Source organism: Bos taurus, chromosome 24 (assembly GCF_002263795.3).
Source record: "Bos taurus isolate L1 Dominette 01449 registration number 42190680 breed Hereford chromosome 24, ARS-UCD2.0, whole genome shotgun sequence".
Lineage (NCBI taxonomy): Eukaryota > Metazoa > Chordata > Mammalia > Artiodactyla > Bovidae > Bos > Bos taurus.
In genome coordinates, this window is record NC_037351.1 from 46,511,487 (window position 1) to 46,534,952 (window position 23,466).

The 23,466-nt window shown below is 40.0% G+C and overlaps 1 protein-coding gene across 11 annotated transcripts in view; it reads right to left on the reverse strand.

The window, feature by feature from the left end:
* Positions 1-13,280: 13,280 nt before the first annotated feature.
* Positions 13,281-23,466, reverse strand: part of PIAS2 (protein inhibitor of activated STAT 2) — a 120,454-nt gene continuing 110,268 nt past the window's right edge. For 4 of the 11 annotated variants that reach the window (XM_024984531.2, XM_059881072.1, XM_059881073.1 and 1 more), the window contains 2 exons: positions 23,358-23,395; positions 19,306-21,355 (listed from right to left, as the gene is read on the reverse strand). In XM_024984531.2, coding sequence (XP_024840299.1) covers positions 21,173-21,355; positions 23,358-23,395 — 221 coding nt within the window. In that variant the 3' untranslated portion in view covers positions 19,306-21,172. Of the gene's footprint in view, positions 16,969-19,305; positions 21,575-23,357; positions 23,396-23,466 lie in introns of those variants that run through there. The other 7 variants (XR_009492743.1, XM_024984534.2, XM_024984535.2 and 4 more) reach the window with 6 other exon arrangements.

The following is a 23,466-nucleotide window of genomic DNA, read 5'->3' on the forward strand; positions in this document are numbered from 1 at the left end:
CTCTGATAGCTTCACATATATTTTAATTCTCAAAAATGACAAACCCCAAAGTACTTTTATTATCCTCATATTACACAAGAGAAAACTGGAATATACAGTACTTAAGTAACTTCGCCAAGATCACACTAGTAAATTGCAGAGAGAGGAGGCAGGACTCGAATTCAGGCAGTCCACACAGCCACTTCGACAGGGTCCTACCAGACTGCTCAAGTCCAAGTGAAGGGGAATGTCTGATTTAGCTCCCCTACTGATTCTTCTCCCTCCAGAATCCTCATCCCAAACTACAGAACACATGCCTTTCTCTGTGCTTCTCTGAGGGTCAAAGAAGAATAGCACCGCCCAACTGGGGAAGTGAAGTCAACGTCGCTCCGTCATGTCGAACTCTTTGTGAGCCCATGGACTATACAGTACATGGAATTCTCCAGGCCAGAATACTGGAGAGGGTAGCCTTTCCCTTCTCCAGTGGATCTTTCTGACCCAGGAATCAAACCAGGGTCTTCTGCATCGCAGGTGGGTTCTTTACCAATTGAGCTATAAGGGAAGCCCAGCTGGTAAGTACCACTAACAGTCAGAGGTATTTAAAGTATCAATTAACCAACAAATATTTACTGCTGCTGCTGCTAAGTCACTTCAGTCGTGTCCGACTCTGTGCGGCCCCACAGACGGCAGCCCACTAGGCTCCTCTGTCCCTGGGATTCTCCAGGCAAGAATACTGGAGTGGGTTGCCATTTCCTTCTCCAAAACATTTACTGAATACCCATCAAAACATTAAGGGTAAAAGAGCAAAGGAGGTAAGGTCTTTGCCTACAAGAGTTTTATCTTCTGGTGAGAGAGACAGACAAGTAGATAGTGCTGGGCCACAAAATAATTGCTACAGTGGAGCAGAGCACTGGGTACGAGGAGAGCTCCTTGGAGAGATGGACCCAAAGCTTGGGATGGCAGAGATTGTTGGGTAAGTTTTCCTGGAGAAGTGGCTGCATATTAAGAACACATAGAAGTTTGTCACATTGCCAAACCCAAGCCAACCAGAATCTCCTGGGCCTGTTTATAAAGCCCCTAAAACACTGGTTTCTAAAAGAAGAGAATTAACGTCCCCTTGGAACTTTTTAAACTTTCCACTAAATCAGCCCAGAGGGGATTCTGATACAAACTCAAGTTTGAACAGTGGTTCTCAAATGGGTATCAGAATTCCCTGGAGGGTTCCTGATCCATGTTCACAGAGCCTCACGACCCAGATGGCTATGTTCCACCCCCAGTAAGTCTGAATAAAAAAATCTGCCTTTCTGACAAGTTCCCAGAATGCACACTTGGAGAACCACTGCTCTAGATGAGAAGATGGCCAAATGGTAATCTGAAGGGTACTAGTTAATAAGGTGAAGAAGGCTGTGGGGAGTAGGAGGAAAACATACTGATCTTTCCATTGGAATCTTCTATTTATTTCTACTCTTATTTTTTCCTCCTGTTTTTTGACTTATGCCAGTCTTGTTCTAACTCAGTAAGAATGTCTGCCTCATCCCTTTTCAACCTGACTTTCCTAATATACATATTCGAGGCTATAAACTTCTAAGTATTACTCTAGATGCATCCCAAAAGTTTAGATATATTGTTTTTATTTGCATTCAATTCTAAACACTTTCTAATCTCCAATAGTTTCTTTAAAAAAAAAACTGAAGTATAGTTGATTTACAGTATCGTGTTAGTTTCAGGCATACAACATAGTGAGTTTTTTTGCAGATTATATTTCACTATAGGTTTTGGATTTTGGACATAATTCCCTGTGCTATACAGTAAATCTGTATTGCTTATCTATTTTACATATAACAGCTTTTATCTATTAATCCTATATTCCTAATTTGTCCCTCCTCCCCTCTCTCCCCCCTTTAGAAACCATAAGTTTGTTTCCTACATCTGCAAATCTTGTTTCTGTTTTGTACACAAAGTCATACATTTTCTTCTTGAATTCAGGAGTTACTTAGGCTTCTCTTGTGGCTCAGCTAGTAAACAATCTGCCTGCAATGCGGGAGACATGAGTTCAATCCCTGGACTTGGAAGATCCCCTGGAGAAGGGAATGACTACCCACTTCAGTATTCTGGCCTGGAGAATTCCATGGGGTCACAAATTCCTAGACGTGCAATTTTTTGCACTGATTTTTAGCTTGCCTGGAAAATCCCATGGACAGAGGAGCCTGGAAGGCTGCAGTCCATGGGGTCGCTGAGGGTCGGACACGACTGAGCGACTTCACTTTCACATTTCACTATCATGCATTGGAGAAGGAAATGGCAACCCACTCCAGTGTTCTTGCCTGGAGAATCCCAGGGATGGGGGAGCCTGATGGGTTGCCATCTGTGGGGTCGAACAGAGTCAGACACGACTGAAGTGACTTAGCATTAGCATTAGCTTAATTGTGTTGTGGTTAGAGAACACAATGGGCTTCCCTGGTGGCTCAGTTGGTAAAGAATCTGCCTGCAACGCAAGAAACCCAGGTTCCATCCCTGGGTCAGAAGATTCCCTGGAGAAGGGAATGGCAACCCACTCCAGTATTCCCAACTGGAGAATTCCACAGACAGAGGAGCCTGATGGGCTACTTTCTGCCCACGAGGTCGCCAACAGTTGGACATGACTGAGCAACTAACACTAGAGAACATACTTCTATATTTGAACTGTTTGAAATTTTTATGAAATGTCCTATCTGTGCTATAAAAAAAGGTATATTCTGCAGTTGTTTGATATATTAGTCAATGTATGTTCATTAAATGTTTGTTAATGTTTAATTCTGTACATTTCTAATTTTTAAACATTTGTTCTATTCCTTACAAAGAGAGATGTTACTATTTTCTGTAACGACCAGTTTTTTGTTGTTTTTTTTTACTCTCCATGCAGTTCTTACATTTTCTACACAATGTATTTTGGCTATGTTAATAGGCACATTTAAAACTGTATTATCTAATAATTTGGTAGCTGTTTTGCTTGGTATTAATACAACTACCTCAAAATTCCCCAAGTCAAAGTTTGCTCTATCTTTTAAAGTCCAGCATTTTTGCACTCCTGTTTCAAATGTCTTTTGTAAACAGTATGTTATTTGATATCTGACCATCTTTGTCATACACCTAAAGCAGTTAGTCCATTTTCACTTCATGTAATTTTTGAGATATATGGATTTATATCAACTGTTTTTTTGCTTTCCACTTATCCCACAATTTTGATGTTTTGATTATCATTTGGATTATTTTTTACATCCCATTTATTCCCCAACCAGTTTGAAAGTTGTTCACTCTCTTTTTAGCAGGTACTCCAAAATTAACAACGTGCAATCTAAAGTAAATTAACATTTTGACCCTCTTCTTTACCAATAAAAAGCCTATTCATCACTTCATTCTCACTCATTTGTCACTACCAATTTTTTATTTGGCTGCTTTGGGTCTTACTTGCAGCTCATAGGATCTTTCACTGCAGTGTACGCACTCTCTAGTTGCAGCACACAGGATCTCACTGCCGTGTATGGACTCTCTAGCTGCAGCTCATAGAATCTTTCACGGCCGTGTATGGACCCTCTAGTTTGTAACACACAAGGTCTTTCACTGCAGTGTACACTCTCTCTAGTCGCAGCACACGGGATCTCTCACTGCCGTGTACAGACGCTCTAATTGTGGTATGTGGGCTTAGTTGTTCTCTGCCACACAGTATCTTAGTTTCCTAACCAGGGATCAAACCCATGTTGCCTGCATGGCAAGGTGGATTCTTAACCCCTGGACCACTAGGAAAGTCCCTCATGTGGTTTTTCATTCTTTATGCCTTTTTAAAAATTTTACATTGAGTTGTTAATTTATTAGACAGTATCTGCTAATCAGTCACTTTCTGTGGCCTTTATTTCACATCTGAGCTCTCCCATATGGGATTTCTTCCTTCTATCCTGATTTATATCATCTTCTAGTGAAGGTTTACTGGGGACAAATTTCTGTCTTCAAGTGAAAATATATTATTCTCTCATACTTGAAAGAGATTTCCGCTTGGTACCGAGTTCTAGGTTATCTTTCTACATTGAAGTGTCAATTTTTGGCTTGCATCATTGCTGATGAGGGATCATTGTCAGCTTAACTGTCAAACCTTTGAAAATATCCATTTTCTCATTAATAGTTTCCTCTTTTTATCTTTGTTGTTTTAAAGTCTTACCCTGATATGTCAAGATGTGAATTCTTATTTCTCTTTGCAATTTATCCCCCCCGAATCTGTAGGATGATTATCATTCATCAGTTTTCAAAAATTCTCAGCCATGATCTTGATCCCACTGTTTCTCTTCCTTTCTTTTGGGACATCAATTGGAAATATATTAGACCTTCTCTATCATCCATGTCTCATAACCTCAACTCTGTTTTTCAATTTTATACACATTTACTGATGATCATTTTTTCTTTCCATTTTTAAAAAAACTTTAGAAAAGACACTAACAGGATGACTCATACATGGTTCATTCCCTGAAGAGATTCAGGCAAACCACCTCTCAGAGCCTTGATATTCTCAACTTATAGAACAGCAATAATTATATTCATCACACAGATGGTATGTGGATTATCTGAGAAAAAAAGTAAAATAAACATTTGGAAACACAAAGTGTCATGCCAAAGAAAAGTAATATTTTATTTGCCTTAAATGTGCCTTCTTTCAAGCTTTAAGAGGAATCTGAAAGAAGGATGTTGGGTTTTGATGACTAAAACTGTGTTTACACTCTTCACATCCCTTCAGATTCTGTGCCCACTTTTTCTCAACCTAATATTTCAAGGCAAAATAGTCCTGATATTTCTAGTCTGAAACTGCACAGCAGCCTCTCCTGGCCCTTGCCCTTTGGGGATATGTCCCAAACATCATTAAGTCTTTCTGAAAGGACAAGCACCACAACTTGTGCTTGTACAAGTTGTACACAACATTCTACCAACATACACTCTGGGTCTTGTAAAATGGGAGAATATAACATCTTCAGATTTAAGAGAAAACGTTAGGTATGAAAGTATGCAACACCTCACATTGATATATAACCTGCCTTGGCTCTTGAAGTGACCCTCAGATCTCTAGTATCTTTATTCCCCTTGCATTTTATTTTTAAATTATAGTTGCTATACACTGCTATGTCAGTTTCTACTGTACAATGAAGTGAATCAGCCTTATATATACACATACCCACTCTTCTTAAGATTTCCTTCCCATTTAGGTCACCACAGAGCATTGAGTAGAGTTCCCTGTGCTATACAGTGGGTTGTCTAGGTTATCTATTTTATACATAATATAGTGTATGTCAATCCAATCTCCCAATTCATTCCACCTTTCCCACTGGGTTTCCATACATTTATTCTCTATGTCTGTCTATTTCTGTTTTGCAAATATCATCATCTATACCGTTTCTCTTGGAGAAGGCAATGGCACCCCACTCCAGTACTCTTGCCTGGAAAATCCCATGGATGGAGGAGCCTGGTAGGCTGCAGTCCATGGGGTCGCTAAGGGTGGGACATGACTGAGCGACTTCACTTTCACTTTTCAGTTTCATGCATTGGAGAAGGAAATGGCAACCCACTCCAGTGTTCTTGCCTGGAGAACCCCAGGGACGGGGGAGCCTGGTGGGCTGCCGTCTGTGGGGCTGCACAGAGTCAGACACAACTGAAGTGACTTAGCAGCATACCATTTCTCTAGACTCCACAGGTATGCATTAATATTTTTCTCTGACTTACTTTGTATGATAGTCTCCAGATCCATCCACACCACTACAAACAACAGAATTTTATTTCGTCAGTCAGTGAGTTCAGATGCTCAGTCATGTTTGATTCTTTGTGACCCCATGGACTGCAGTACTCCAAACTTCCCTGTCCATCACCAGCTCCTGGAGCTTGCTCAAACTCATGTCCATTGAGTCAGTGATGCCAACCATCCAACCATCTCATCCTCTGTCGTCCCCTTCTCCTCCCACCTTCAATCTTTCCCAGTATCAGAATCTTTTCTAATGAGTCGGCTCTTTGCATTAGGTGGCCAGAGTATTGGAACTTCAGCTTCAGCATCAGTCCTTCCAATAAATATTCAGGACTGATTTCCTTTAGGATTGACTGGTTTGATGTCCCTGCAGTCCAAGGGACTCTCAAGTCTTTTCCAACACCACAGCTCAAAAGCATCAGCTTTTTGGCACTCAGCTTTCTTTACAGTCCAACTCAGAAATGAAAACAATAAGGACTAAATTAACAAAAAAGAAAAACAAAACAGAAACAGAAAGGAGACTAAGAAAAACAATGAAAATATAAAACATGTAAAAATTATCAAGCAAATAAAAAAACAGAAAAAGAAAAGTAAAAATAGAAAAATAAAAATATAAACATAGAAAAGGTTAAAAATAACAAAACACACCACTGACAACTGAACAAAATGCAACACACACAAAAATAATGTTAGTATCTTCCTGAGGCCTCCTGTCAGTGTCCTTCCACAGTGAGCCACAGCCCCTGCCTCCCGAGGTGGCTTTTCGATATCACTAGATAGGTTTCTAGACCTGCCATGGGCACTGTGGGGCCAGCTCAGACTGTGACCTGGCCCAAATCCCACATGTATTTGCCTCCAAAGTCCACTGCTGCTAAAGCTAGATGGGTCTCAGTTGTAGGAACACTCACTGGCTATTCAGATATTCCAAAGATGCAAGATTTACTGAGCCGATTGCAGGAATTTAACCCATGGTTTGCACAGCTGCATGGAGAGATTTCAGTTCCCCTTCATGTCACACTGCCCCTGGGCTCAGCTTGGATTTTGGCCCCAACTTTGCTTGTGTGGCACCCTCAGGGATCTGTTCCCCACCCGGGCGAGAGGGAGCAAAAGCAACCGCCGACTGGGGCACACCCACTCACTCAGGCCGGAGTGGAGTAAGGCGGCCACAGCTGGGGTGCGTGCTGAGAGTCTGGGGCGTGCTCACTCTGGTGCAAGTCCCTCCCAATGCCCGTGGAGGGTGCTCACCACTTGCATCCCACTCAACACTGGTGCCTCAATTCCCCTCATTCACATCTCCTCTGACGTATCCACACAGCCAGCAGTGGTCCTCTTCCCATATCCAATCTCTTAGCCCCATGCTTTAGCACTGAGCCCCTGCCAGCACTCAACTCTTTGTATTTTTCATCTCATTATACTTCTGAGCTGCATTTTTATTGACTTCTTCTGATGTATCCTGAAATGTCTTGGTATTTGAAGAGTGGTCCTTGAATCTGAAGAAGTCTTCTCACCTCTGAGCCTTTTAGGAATGCATAATTTCAAGAACCACTTTAAACATACAGAACCAGGACTTGCTTTTTAATATCATCCCCAAGTGGTTTTTCCAGTAGTCATGTATGGATGTGAGAGCTGCACCATAAAGAAAGTTGAGCACTGAAGAATTGATGCTTTTGAACTGTGGTCTTGAAGAAGACTCTTGAGAGTCCCTTGGACTGTAAGGAGATCCAACCAGTTCATCCTAAAGGAAATCAGTCCTAAACATTCACTGGAAGGACCGATGCTGAAGCCGAAATTCCAATACTTTGGCCACCTGATGCTAAGAGCCAACCCACTGGAAAAGATCCTGATGCTGTGAAAGATTGAAGGCAGGAGAACGGGGTGACAGAAGATGATAGCTGAAGGCCATCACTGACTCAATGGACATGAGTTTCAACAAACTCCAGAAGCTAAGTGAAGGACAGGGAAGCCTGGCGGGCTGCAAAGAGTCGGACACGACTGATGAAGCAAACTAAACTGAACCATATGATTTGCATGCACATTAAAGTTTGTAAAACATTTATACTGTTCATTTACTTTCAGATCTGTGTCTAATCTGTACACAGTTTTCAATCATTTTTACCTCTACAAGTTCTGTGTGTTATCTTTTAGTATTTAATTGGATATATAATTCATTCCTTGCATGTATTTTTCAGTCTTGTCTTTCATTGAACAAGATGATCATTTTACAGTCTGTCCCTGATAATTTCATTATCTAAAGTCCCTGAAGGTTGTTGTAGTTTCATTGATTCTTCCTCCTGATCATTGTAAACGGAAGTTTTTTTGTTTTACTTCAAGCAGCTCATTTTGTTTGGAATTTCCTTCTGGGGTGAATGTACGTTCTTCCAGAGTGAATCTGTATTTACATCTCCCAGGTACCATGGGGCACTACCATTATGGAGGGTCACTAAGTAAATTCTCAGGTTGAAGTTTTAGTCAAAATATCTAATACTATGCATTCAAGCTACAAGACTGTGTGAATGTGAAGCCTTGTGGTAATTTTCCTCCTTAGCTAAAAGTTCAGACTCCTTGTGATTCCCTTGTAGACTAGGATTACTTCTACTTCATCTTTATACTAAGGGTACAGCCCTTTGGGCTCTGGTTCTATGGGGAGAAGATCACATAGTAGATAACTTAGGACCTTTGAGATTTGCTTGCTATAATCATGCCCCAGAGCCTGTGAAGACCAAAGTCAGGTTGCTCTGGTCAACAAATAACTGCTGAAGCCAACTGCAGCAGAGTTTGTTTTACTCTCTAGATACCCCATTTTACTTCTTCCTTGAGAATTCCTTGATTTTATACTAGCTAATCAATGCTTCAAAGCTTCTTTAAAAAAAATGTTTTTCTTTTTTAAATCTAAGACTCTTAGCTGTTCTAGCAGGAGCCTACCTAGCTTCAAATAGGTGCCTGTCTGATCCTGGCCAGTTGGACAAAATCTACTGTTATCAGACAACTTTTCAAACTGTTGGTTGACACAATTTAATGTGTTAGGAAACCAATGTCATGAATGGGTCACACTCAGAATTTTAAAATAATAGAAATAGATAATAGAATAGGAAAATAGCTATGGACTCTGCAAGAACTAGCCACTTCAATTTAATGTGTCAGGGAAGCAATGTAGAGGGTCACAACCAGTATTTTCAAAAATAAAGGTATTATAATTAACTACTAAAATAGATTCCTAAGTGAGCAGACCCATGAACATTCTGCAAGAACTAGAAATGTCTCAATAAACACTACAGCCAACTGAGACAAACAGCACAGGAAAAACAGTAAAGAGCACGTGATGAATATACGAAATGGAAGAACAGGTCATTTAACCTTCTGTAAAATGTTGCTCCATTTGATTTTCTAGCATATGAAGGTCAACTTCTATTAGGAGGGTTACTGCTCTATTATCTGAGTTTTATATTAACACATTTTGTAGTTTATCAAGCTAAATGCAGAGACATATAATATTCTGTTGGTAAACATGTCATTACTATGAGTTTCAATTATGGGAAGTTTGTTTTTCAGAAACATTATAAATAATATTTTGAAGTGGAAAATAAGACTTAAAAGATATGACTGTATCATATTTCTTAACATTGTTAGCAATGTGAATGTATTTATGACAATGGCTTAAACAAGAGTGTTACACCTCATTTTTCCATCATGGACTTTTAATCACTACATTCCAGGAGAGAAATCTGAAACATAAAAAGTTAGTGACTTCCCTTCCATGCAAGAAAAGATTGGATTTATCCTTCTGCCTGCAACAACCAAAATATTCTCAAAGTATATGGAATAACTGGTTCTTCGATGCTGGATATCAGGGACAGTGATTCTTGAGAGAGTGGAAACAAGAGTTGAGCCCTACCACTGCCCCAGCTCATGACCTCGTGAGTTTCCAAGCTGCAGCACAGTAGAGAACCCAGGCAAAGGCCAGAAGATCCTCTGAATTTAGAAAATGGAGCTGAGAACCCAGAGAGACCAGGGTGGTGAGAATTTGCAGGACAGAAAACAGAGACAAGGAGCTAAACAGAGAGGGATTCCCTCCAGAATTCATCACAGTGGCTTCAATAAATGCATGTAAGTAAATTATATGATGGGGGAAAAATACAAAAGAATTAGAGGGAATAATGTCAAGCACATAGGACCAGAAATGGTGCCTATTCCCAATAGCCACAGTGTAAAACCTCACAGTTCAAGAGGCACTGCATATAATAACCAGGAGGGTCTTGCCTCATTATTGTGGAATAGCTAGCCTTAGAGAAATCACTGTTCTGGAGGCTCCTAAAAAATCATAAAAGCAAGACATGACAGAATCAACTATTTCCAAGTAACATAACTGCATCCCAAAACAATGTTCAATTCATTCATACAAACACAAATATATTCAGCACAACATAAAATTTACAATGCCTGGCATCTAAACAAAGATTACCTTTGTTTAGATATAAGGCATATAAGCATATAAGCAGCAGAAACACACAATCCATAATGAGAAGACTTATCAACAAACCAGAATGGACCCAGATGTTAGAATTTGCCAATAAGGACAGTAAATCAGTTGTTATAATTTTATTCCATATATTAAAAGACTCAATTAGCAACTTGGAATATACTAACTTGGAATATACCCTAAGTGAATTTTTAGAAATAAAAAATATACTGAATTACTAGATAATTCATTCAGTTCAGTTCAGTCGCTCAGTCGTGTCCAACTCTTTGCGACCCCATGAATCGCAGCACGCCAGGCCTCCCTGTCCCTCACCAACTCCTGGAGTTCACTCAGACTCACGTCCATCGAGTCAGTGATGCCATCCAGCCATCTCATCCTCTGTCATCCCCTTCTCCTCCTGTTCCCAATCCCTCCAAGCATCAGAGTCTTTTCCAATGAGTCAACTCTTTGCATGAGGTGGCCAAAGTACTGGAGTTTCAGCTTTAGCATCATTCCTGCCAAAGAAATCCCAGGGCTGATCTTCAGAATGGACTGGTTGGATCTCCTTGCAGTCCAAGGGACTCTCAAGAGTCTTCTCCAACACCACAGTTCAAAAGCATCAGTTCTTCAGTGCTCAGCCTTCTTCACAGTCCAACTCTCACATCCACACGACCACAGGAAAAACCATAGCCTTGACTAGACGAACCTTTGTTGGCAAATGTCTCTGCTTTTCAACATACTATCTAGGTTGGTCATAACTTTCCTTCCAAGGAGCAAGCATCTTTTAATTTCATGGCTGCAGTCACCATCTGCAGTGATTTTGGAGCCCCCCAAAATAAAGTCTGACACTGTTTCCACTGTTTCCCCATCTATTTCGCATGAAGTGATGGGACCGGATGCCCTGATCTTCGTTTTCTGAATGTTGAGCTTTAAGCCAACTTTTTTACTCTCCACTTTCATCAAGAGGCTTTTTAGTTCCTCTTCACTTTCTGCCATAAGCGTGGTGTCATCTGCGTATCTGAGGTTATCATACTTTATTTAAATGTTAATGAAGTCATACATGCTTTTTAAATATGTGAGGACCAACAATGATTCCTAAAATTTTGTTTTTACAATAGTGTGTATACTGAGATATAACTTAAAATATATTACTATGGTCACATTTGAAAGCTTTAGAATCACTGATGTAGGGCCTTGTAGGTCATGGTAAAAACATTAGATTTACCCAGAGCGAGCCAGGAAAACATTAAGGATTTTGAGCAGAGCGGTTATATCATCTGAATTGTGTCTTAAGAAAATGAACTTGTGGGGCCTCCCTCATGGTCCAGTGGTAAAGCATCTGCCTGCCACTACAGGAGCAAGGGTTTGACCCCTGGTCTGAGAAGATCCCACAAGCTGTGGAGCAACTTAGGCTCTGTGCCACAAGTACTGAGCCTGTGCCCTGGAGTCAGGGAACTGCAACTATGCTGCAACTACTGAAGCCTGCGTGCCCAACTGTCCGTGCTGCGCAGCAACAGAAGCCACTGCAACGAGAGGTCCACGCATTGCTATCCAAGAGCAGCCCCTGCTCCCCGTAAGCAGAGAAAAGCCCGCGAAGCAACAAACCCAGCACAGCCAAAAATAAATAAATTAACTAAAAAAAAAAAAAAAAAGAAAAACTTGTTACTGCGAGAAATAGGATAGGGAGACAGGAATGAAAACAATAAGATACTTCCTACAGTTACAGCAGTTCAAGTGAGAGAAGACACACGCTGCCGTGACTGCCCATGTGGCCAAACTATGTCATCAACTGCTGAGACAAAACAAGGTTTTCCTCAAGAATTAAAACGCTGGGCTTTTGTATCCCCAACATGTAAATGCTATGAAGAGACAGCTAATCAGCTCTGAAAACATGTGGTTTCCCCAAATCATTACATAAACCATTAAGAAACCAGTATTAGTTCATATTCCACACATTTTTAAAAATTAAAGTTCTCTTTTAATTTTGTTGTTCAGTCGCTCAGTCGTGTCCGACTTCTTGCGACCCCGTAACTGCAGCAAGCCAAGCTTCTCTGTCCTTCACCATCTCCCAGAGCTGGCTCAAATTCCATGTCCATCAAGTCAGTGATGCCATCCAGCCATCTCATGCTGTTGTCCTGTCTCCTCCTGCCTTCAACCTTCGCCAACGTCACGGTTTTTTCTAATGAATCAGCTCTTCGCATCGGGTGGTCAAAGTATTGGAACCTCACCTTCAACATCAGTCCTTCCGATGAATATTTAAAATTGATTTCCTTTAGGATTGACTGGTTTGAGCTCCTTGCAGTCCAAGGGACTCTCAAGAGTCTTCTCCAACACCACAGTTCAAAGGCATCAATTCTTTGGCACTCAGCCTTCTTTATAAAGGTCCAGCTCTCACATCCATACATGACTACTGGAAAAACCGTAGCTCTTGATTATACAGACCTTTGTCAGCGAAGTTATGTTTCTGCTTTTCAATATGTTGTCTGAGGTTATTGATATTTCTCCCAGCAATCTTGATTCCAGCTTGTGCTTCATCCAGCCAGGCATTTCCCATGATGTACTCTACATATAAGTTAAGTAAGCAGGGTGATAACATACAGCCTTGATGTATTCTGTTCCCAATTTGGAACCAGTCCATAGTCCCGTTGCTTCTTGACCTGCATACAGGTTTCACAGGAAGCAGGTAAGGTGTCTGGTATTCCTAGATACCAATACAATTGTACTGCAATATTCATAGTAGTATAGCTGACCCAGGTAACCTGGCCCCTAGGATATAGAGATTATAGGCAGAATTTCCCCAGCCTTACGTATACAGTAGGCTGAGTCTACAATGGGTCCTAGGCCTTCAGGTTTAATGAAACACCTACTGGCACATTCTTGTCCCTACTGTGCATTTCCCTACCCATCTCCCATTCCTGGCCCTCGCCCTGTAAGAGTTTGGAGTCTATTAGGTTAGTGAGCTCACTTCCTCCAAAGTCCCCAGCTTCTTTCATCCGTCTGCCTTGTTTCCCTCCCTTGTGAATACCAGTTGGTCAGATGTCAAGTGATTTCTACAGTCAGTTTAAGTCAAACACAAATGACGACCCACCATTTCTTCATTGACAAGCATTTATTGAGCACCTACCATGTGCCACACCATGTTTGGCTCTGGGATGCAATTGAAATATCCTGCCCTCATGGAGCTTACAATCTAGCAGAGGAAACAAATACACAGTGAACTAATACATAAAATAAACACAGGTTGTGCCTTCTGCCATATAGGATACAAGCAGTGATGTGGTCAGGATATTTAGGAAACACTTTTTAGACAGAATAGTCAAGGAAGGCCCCTATGAGAAATGGTTAAAAACTGAGTATGAAGCCTGACTCCCCGCTTATATGCTACAAGTCACTTACCCTCTCAGAATCTGTTTCCACATTCGTAGAATGGAAATTATCGTATGAAACTCAACCAATGCTCCTTACTGTGAATCACCATGAAAAGTCTTCAATAACTTCTTGCTATTGATATTCTACATGATTTTTCATGATTTCTTACATACTTCTCTTAATATTCCTTAGCAAACTTCTGGCTATTTTGGACATTTTCAGCCGTCTCTTTATCTGTGTGCTCTTGTAGCACCCTGACTCCACCTTTAACCACTGCACTACGATCTCCCTATTCACTGATCTACATGGCCTTAGTCAGTGGTTAGTATTAACCGCTCAGTCGTGTCTGACTCTGTGACCCCATGGACTAGAGAGTCCATGGAATTCTCCAGGCCAGAATACTCGAGTGGGTAGCCACTCCCTTCTCCAGGGGATCTTGCCAACCCAGGGATAGAACCCAGGTCTCCCACATTGCAGGCGGATTCTTTACCAGCTGAGCCACCAGGGAAGCCCCATCTACTGGATGGCAACTTTGGTGAAGGTAAGTCTGCGTCGTGTGTTCCAAGTGCCTGATACAGTGCCTGGCATAAACAGCCTCTCAAATATTTAATGACATGAGACTTTTATAAGCCAAAAGCAGCAGCCAAAAGGTGGAAGACATAGAGGATAGAGGGAAAGTCTCATGGAGGGAGGTCCTGAGGACAACAGAGGACACAGGCATCGAAGGTTCATGGGGCTGGACTGGCCTTTGGCCCAACTTGTCCTCTGAGGCTGGAATAAAGGATGAAGGTGAGCGCGGAGGTAAAGAAACCATGCTGAAGTCCTGAATCTTCTAATTGAATTTGGAAACAAGATCACCTGCTAAGAAAGGTGTGTTCTGAAAAGGAGTGGTAGGCTGTCATCAAACACACACACAAAAGACAAGAAGTAAGTGTTAGCGAGGATGTGGAGAAAAGGAAACCCTTGTGCACTGCTGGCAGGAGTAAACTGGTGCAGCTAGAACAGAGAACAGTACGAGGGATTCTCAAAAAATTAAGTAGAATTACCATATGATCTGGCAATTCCACTTCTGGGTATTTACATGATGTCAAGTGATTTCAAAGAGGTATGTGTACATCAATACTCACTGCAACAGTATTTTACAATAGCCAATGTATATGGAAGCATCTTAAGTGCCCACAGATGAATGGGCAAAGAAGTGCATACATACACAACACGGCCATTAACAACAACAAAGAAATCTTGCCATTTCCAATAACATGCATGGATCTAGAGGGTATTATGCTACGCAAAATATATCAGAGAAAGACAAATACCACATGATCTTGCTCCTACGTGGAATCTAATCAAATGAAATGAAAAGACTCATACAGAGAATAAATGAGTGGTTGCCAGGAGGGAGAGGCTGGAGAGGGGAAGAAATGGTAAAAGGAATTAAGAGATATAAACCTCCAGTTATAAAATAAGCCACAGGAATGAAAACATACAGCATAATACATTATTATAACTTCATATGGAGACAAATGGTTACTAGATTTATGATGGTGAGAATAGATGCAAACATCAAATCATGTAGTACATCTAAAATTAACATAATTTTATACATCAACTATACTTCAATTAAAAAAGAAAAAAGGAATGGAAATATTTGCATTAATTGATGAGAATGGGGAAAGAACCATGCCGTGTCAAGTCAAAGGACTGGCAGGTGACTGAGAAAGGGGTCTGAGGACATGCTGAAGGATGTGATAATGACGTTAGGTAAGAGTACAAAGAAAATAGAGAGGGTTAAATAGGGAGTTTCAATGGAAGAAAATGTTGGAGGCAAGATAACCTAAAACCTCACCAGCCAGTGTTGGATGGGTCATCCGTCAGAACATGAAGTCACTGAGAATACGACAGAATCAGAGATGGCCAAGTACACTGTCAGGAAGTGAGGCCTTCAGCAAATCAATGGGAGTGATCGATGGTTAAGAGCAGAAGTAACTAACAGTGTAACTTCCTGACACAGGCAACAAAAGGGCAGATTTTTGTCAGAAGCCTTGAGAAATTATTTAGAAATTACAAGACAAAGGAAGGGCAGCTGCCACCACCTCCTGAGATAGTGGAATGTGGACACAGCCCACACTGGTGAGAGCTGCAGGCTTTGGCAGGCCTTTAGGAGACAGCCAAATTTGTTATGACAAGGCAGTTAAGTACAAACTCAAAAAAACATCAACTTGCAGCCAAGCATGGTTAAGGGAAGATAGAGGGTGGACAGAGGGCTTCCCCATGGCTCAGCAGGTACAGAATCCACCTGCGACGCAGGCAACACAGGCTACCGTCCAAAGGGTCGCAGAGAGTCAGTCACGCCTGAGCGACTGGGCATGTGCAAGCACAAAGGCAGGCAGGCAATCGGGAGAGACTGCAACACATACAGAAGGGAGACCAGTGACGGTAAAAATGGAGGCAAGGGAAGTCTGCACTTCTTAAGACTGCAGAACAAAAATATGCTTCTTGAAAACTTCCTTTCTGAAATCTCATCTTAATCATCAAACTCACCATTGTCTCCCCTTAATGACTGTTGTCCATTCTACCTTGAGAAATGGACTCAGCTCTTATTCCTACATCCACTTAATCTTGAATCTTCCTTTGAAATGGCTCCATCATCCACTCCTTCCTTATTCCTATAGCCATCACCTGAAATCAGGTCTCATAATTTTATGTCTAGGTTACCACACCAGCCTCCCAAATAGCCTACCTAATTAGTGTCACTTCAGTCATAAGGCTTTTGAATTAATAGGTCTGTTTCAGACACCCAAGTCCAACTGCAAAATTTATCTGTTTCTTCATTTGCAACACAAAGACAACACTACTTTCCTTTGAAAGACTGCGGTAAGGAATGTGATATGTTGTAGGTTGCTCAGCACAGCTCTTAGTAGGTAAGAATTCCTGATTTTTGAAAACTTGCTGTAAGCCCTTTGAAGAATGGGACCAGATCTGTTACGTCAGTCTAGTCCACATACATTTTCAAAACACACTGAAACCTTGTTGAATGGTGTGATGAAGGCCAAAATACGAGGGATATTTTATAACACAACACTCTTCATGTAAAAGGCTTGAGCTTTGAAAACATAAAAGCAGCTTTACAATCCATTCAAAAAGAAACAGTTCAGGAAACAACATGGTATGCCAATCAAGAAAGTAATACCTTGAGCAAAAGACGACTGCAGTCTGTTTTTCTTATCCCAGAGCTACCTTGAGAACACCAAGATGGGGTGGGAAACACACACGAAAAAAATGAGAAAGCAAAGCTTGGCTCTGCTTTTGTTGTTGCTTTAGCCTTACCACTTTTCCAGTTTGAGTTGCACTGCCTTTGGCTCAGAAGATCCTACTGGCCTTGGGGAACTCAGAAAGGCCAAAATGGAGCCTAAGGGAAGAGAAAAAAAGAGAGAGCTGGCTACTAAGGGCTGGCCCCAGGCAAAGATGGTTTCAGAAAGTCAAGAATTTCTAACTAAAAATGGAAAACGTAGTGTAACATGGGCTACTTTGTAATGCAAGTAAAAATGTGTGAAAAACCATTTGGATATCCTTATACGCAGGTGTTTCTGGAACATATCAGAGAGATATATTTGAAACTGAGACATCCCAGGAAAATTTCTGCCAATTATCTCCAAATCAGTTACCCCAGCTCACCAAGGTCAGAGGTGGAAGGCCTTAATGCAGATGCCTGCATACAGGTAATGGTACATATTCTTGGAAAATATGGTTAGATAGTTCTCATACCACATGGTTAGCAAAACCACTTGGAAAACTGTTGTGCACCAAAAGTTACAGAAGTATTTACATCCTTGACTCAAGCTCACCTCTAGGAATTTATCCTAAGGAAATAATTTATGCACAAAGACATGCACTGTAACAGCATCATGAGATACAACTGAAATGCCAACAGGGAAAAGCAACAGAAAGCATGGCACATCCATACAAGGCAGTTTTTAGTAACATGGAATAATGCCTGGAGACTGAGAAAAAACAATCAAGATACAACTTACACTGAGAAGGAATAAAACTATGTAAAATCAAACATGTAGCAAAGAGACCGGCAAGAAACATTCAAAAATATTTAAGTGCCCTTTCTACCTTTTCTGTATTGTCTGGACTTCCCACAATAAGCATGTATTACCAACATAAACAAAAAAAATATTGAATCAGACAAGCATTAAAGCAGAATGGGCATTTTTATATAGATTTATTGGTTTCTGCTAGGAATTGGAGTGTGGTTCCTAACAAAAAAGTGGGGGCTTACAAACCAGTCATTCTTTAAAAAGCAGAGAAGTTATTTAATTTCTTTTCTGTAAGTTCCACCATATTCACGTAGAAATGTAGCAGAAAAGATGGTGAATCAGGTTCTATTATGAATTACCAATCTAAATGACAACTCCATGCTCCCACAACACACAGACCTAGACCCAGGGTCACAAAATACAACGTCAGACCCAAGTTTTAAATGGCACACTGCTCTACGTTTTCCACGATGAAAAAGATTAGGAAAATAAAGTGTTTACTTGGGGTGGGGGGGAGACTTTTTTCACACCCACTGGGACTAGAGAGAAATGAACGACTGAGTTGAGAACTAATATTTTATAAAATTCAACTTTACTTAAAAAGACGAAATGTAAAATAAATACTTTTTTGGCAGAAGAAAAGCAGACACCTTGGTTACTAGATGACAGACGTTCAGGACTGCTCTGAATGAAGAATGGCGGAAAGGTCTGAATCCTAAATCACGACAGTCTGTTGAATATCTTTCCTCTACAATCCAACCTTTCTTCAAATCCTTCCAAAATTCTACCCTAGAGAAATTTGCTTTATACCCAGAGTTATGGATCTCCTTATGTATACTCATAATCGTTCACTTAATTATGGTATTTCCATTCTAGCTTTCTGGACTCTACAGTTTCATGTGGCCTTTATAATCATCCCACAACAGATGCTGAAAGAATTTATACCTTCTGGGCAGAAATGGAAACAAAGTCCTAAAGCGGCTTACCTAAGAATCAAAAAGTTAGTCGATGTAAGCAGACCCTAGGCTGAAGCTACATTCAGTACCAATTATATTGTCATGAGTTATCAGAGCAAGGAAACTCGTCTAACATTTCTGTGTGAACAAAGATAAAAACACAGGCTGGTTAAGTGTTTGTAAGAGGCTGGTAACTACAGTTCCTTTTCTTACACATCATCAGATGGCAGATGGTTGGCTGCCACCTAAGTACAAGTAGCGATGACCTCCTCTGAAACTGAATTATACTTGGTTGAGCAGGTATCTTGGCTAGTAAAAGACACTACTACAAAGGCAGGGTCCCAGTAAAAGTATTTGGTGGCCATACTAAAAAAAGGACAATGGCTTAGTAAGCATGCTGTTGTCATAGAGCCAAAAGCATACAAAAAGGTACTCACCTTCAAAGATACATACATAAAAGTCTCAATTTTAAGATTATAAACTCAAAAGTATATTTTTAAAAATGTTAGTCGCCTGTATGAGATAAATTAAAAATTTTATGTAATTTAGTGTAAAGCACCAAAAATGAACAATACAACTGTTCACATAAAATAGTGAAAATAAAAGTACAACTATAAAAGCACAGCGGTTATCAGTTACAAGAATCGAGTAAATGAACTAATTTCTATTATTTTTTTCATTTACCTTATAAAACTCTGTTGGTTAAGTTGGGGGGGGTCTCTGAGAATCTAATGGGTAACAAAATGATAACAAATATACAGCATTTCTTTATTAACAAATTATATCACACAAATCAGGTTACTTTTTCTGTCTGATTACAGAGTTAACAGAACTTGCATCCACATTTAGAGCAGCAATATAAAAGTTTACCAGGAAGAAATTCTGTGTATGGACGAAAGGACTGCAACATGTCCTAAGAATTGAAAACTGGCAACTATGATGTAACAACTGCAGAAGATTCATGCTTGTTTTCCATGTTTTTAACTCTCCAAAAGGGATAATACATTAAGGGGATAATACAGCCAAAGAAGGGATGATGTAAAAACTCACAGGAAATTAAATGAGTATAAAAACAGCACAAAGGTCACGAGAACTTGAGAAGGTATGAAAAACCGAGCAGCGACAAGGCAGCTCCCTGGAGTTGCACCAGGCCTGACTGTTCCCTGTCCTACACGAAACTGGTGCTCTTCATCTGGGCATTTCAGTCTGAGAAATCAGCCAGATTCATGATTTTTAAACAAAGGTTTACTTAGACACAGCTTAGGGAGAGAAAGCTAAACATTCGGAAAGTATTAACTCCTTGAGAAATCAAAATTGTGCAGCCAGATGAAAACAAAGTATAAAATCTGGATAAAAATGTTTCTCTAAAGGTAAAATTCAGCTTCCTGAGAGATTTCAAATCAAACACATAGTAAGAGAGTGGTTTTCAAAGTGGGTTTCAGGCCCATCCTCTCTTCAAACTTTTCTAATACCCAAACACTTCTAATTCTGTTTTTATCTTCTGTGGTTTCAGCAAACATCTCCTTTTTTAAAAAAAGGAAATCTGATGCCACCTCCATCCCTTTGCTATTGTTTGTTCTTTTAAATTTAAAAATCACTGCTATGAGAAAAATGAGATCTATGACATACTTTGTCAGTATTACTCATTGCAGATTTGAACATTATCCTATACAATAAACGAGTAAAAGAAGTTCTTAGGAAGAAATTAAACTTTGCTATTCCCACTGCCCCTAAATCTGTTCTTCTACTGCCTCCATGCTCTCAATATTTCTGGACAGTGTGAACACAATCTTAACATTCCAGCCACACCTTAATCCAGACACATTTCAGTCAACAGTCACAGAGAACTTCGTTGAGAAGGTAAGCCCTAATTTACAGACATCTCTAGAATGAGAAAGTTCAATGACCAAAAACAGCACACATTACATCAGGGCAGACTCTGTATAGTGTTCTTCAACATACTCACTATTAAGGAGCAGACAAATCCCAGAACTCCACTCTGCACTCATGGGCACAGAACACCAGAGTAGAAACAACCGCCAGGGGAAACATACAGGCCATGTTTCTTGGATGGAAACGGAGAACAGTGGAACCCAAGCTTTGGCCACTTATCTAGACTTCATTACTTCAGCAAAACAGAACAAATCCATGGAAAGGACTCATTTGGCAAATGTAACTTCTTTCCATGTATTTTTTCCTTCACATCAGGTTAAACAAAAAGTTGTCATTTTAGAATCACTGATTACATCTTTTTTAATTAGAAAAAAGTATACTTGAATATTTACATAATTTTATTGCTGTGTATTACAACAAAAAAAATTTAACTTTTTTGTAGAATCTATCCAGTAACATGAACTTGAAATCCATCTCTCAGGAGGATACAGTTACAGCTGAATGTAGCTGATGCTCCAGAGGACACCAAGAGTAAGAAAAATCCGTGCACGTCATGTGGTTCTTGTTGCAGTCATCTGTGTTCATCTCTCAGAAGGCAAACGAATCCATCTGACATTTCAATAAATATCAAAGCAATCATTAGCAAAAAATAGCTTCCACGGACCAGAGATCCAAGAAAGAGCAGTTCTGATGAATGATTCCTAGAATCGAGAGTCCTTCTTTAGTCCAGTGAGATGATGTCAGGAATGTTACTTCCACTGCTGGTTATGACCCCTGTCTCACTCCTGCTGCTGGATGAACTAACATGAGTACTGCTCTCATGGGGGCTGGTGGTGGTGACAGACGCACTGCTTGCTGTTAAGGGTGAGGTGAGACTATCCAAAAACATAGGAGGACAGTACTGCTTGAAACAAACAATGATGCGGGTGAGGAAGAGGCTTCATTGATTGTAAATAAAGACTACACACTGTTAGATATGCATAAGTGAAAGCCACATATTTAAATCTCGGTGGGATTTAAAAATTTCTCAAAACTTCACATCTTTGGATAGAAGGTGGCACGAATTTAACATTTTACATTATTTGATGAGTGCAGCATATTCTTGACTGTCTCAAAACAGAATCTGTTGACCAAATATGTAGGTAGTAGTACAAAAATGTCAATAATAACTATAGTTAATACTGAATACTAGCCCCACAATTATGAATCATACTTAGTCTTGAATTTGCTCACTAAATGTATTTATACCAAATTTAAAGCACACTGTAAAAGGCTAATAAACTTATCTTTAATGGCTTTAAGCAAAAGTGCTAACACAAAATTCAATAATTCTTTCAAAAGTTATTATTAATTAGACCCTTAAGGAACAATGTTAAGACTTATCAGCGGAAAAACAACATCTGATTCCTATCTACATACATGTAATAGTACTTGTGTGATTAGAAGACAGCATACACTCTAATATAGAGACTACATGGTAGCTAACTACCCCGAGATGCTCAGAACGAGATCTCCTGTATTTTGGAATAAAAAACAAAACAAAATTTTGGAATAAATCTTAAAGGAAATCTAACTGCCTCTGAGATGTCTGCTTGACAGCCCCCTGCAAGTGTTTATAAATGCTGGTTTAAATCTTAGTTGCTGATCCCCAAACAAATTTCAACCTGGGTTTAAGTACTCTGATACTGACCAGGAGGAAGAGAGACAAGCGCTAAAAGCTTTATTTTATATCACCATAGACTGTTTTATGTGCGAAACAACTGCACTAACTTCAGTATGATAAGCGCGGCCCAGTACACACTACAAGAGGAGAGGTCCTAAGTTTGTGTTTAGACTGACTACATGAAAGATCAGTAAGGACAGCTCATCAATATTATCAATTCTAGGTATTTTTTATCAACAAGTTAGCCTGACACCAAGCATGCTGAATAGCCCTATAAAATCAAAATCCTCAAGGTTCCCAAGATGATTTTTTAAAAAAGGATGATTGACATAAAAGTCAGTAATACTGTAATCCTGAAGAATCTATCTCCTAGAAAAATACATAGATATTTTGCTATAGAATCTACTGATGTAGCAAAGTCAGTTTAGGGTGAAAAGAAACTTCTCTTTTTGTGCTTGTCACCTTGGGCCCAAACTTCCAGTACTGCTTGTGTGATCAAACAGAGTATTAAACCAGGAAGCTGATACACAACCTGTGGTTAGCCGATTCTGAGCAGACTACAAGAGCAGTGATCCATGGTTCTTCCTCTATCCGTCCCTACTCTCAGCACTTCTCCAGGTCTCTTTCTCTGTCTGCTTTCCCCATCAGCTTTTCTTGTGCCTTTTTCCTCCTCTCCTGTTAGCCTATCAGTGGAGGCTGTGCTCACTGCAAGGTCTTCATGGTGGGACACTGGAATACTAGTTTCTTATCTCCAACAGATAAAACACGACTGGCTGGTTTATAGCAATTTTAGGTGAGGGCTTCTTCAAAGTCTGAATTTGACTGCCTTTAAAAACTAGGAAGAATCAAGCTAATGATTCAATCTGTTTAATCAGCTTCAGCCATCTTCTATGTACAGAACAAGTGTTTTACAAATTATCTCTATAAAGTTTCAACATTTCCAGTCATCCAGCACTGCTTCCCCTCATTTTAATCACTCAAATGCTTGTTAAGAAATGCCAAATGATTATATTAAACTAAACAAAAAATAATTTAAAATGCTAGTAGTAAAGGTCAAAATATCATAAAATGAAAAACGTCATGCCTCCAAGTAAAACTGTGAAGTATTTATAGAAGTACTTTCCTTCCATCAATTTAAGTAACTGAAAGTTGACTGTCCTGATTTTATGCAACTGGTCATTTTTAGTTAGTGACACAACCAACAATCCAGTACAAATTAGTTGCTTAAATTCAGGATACATACCTGGGGATCAACTGGAATAAGGGAAAGAAAATCCAAACCTAAAACAAAAATGTTCTGTTAATAGTTGTCTCATATTTTGGAGACAAGAATTATTTCCCCAAATCATTTT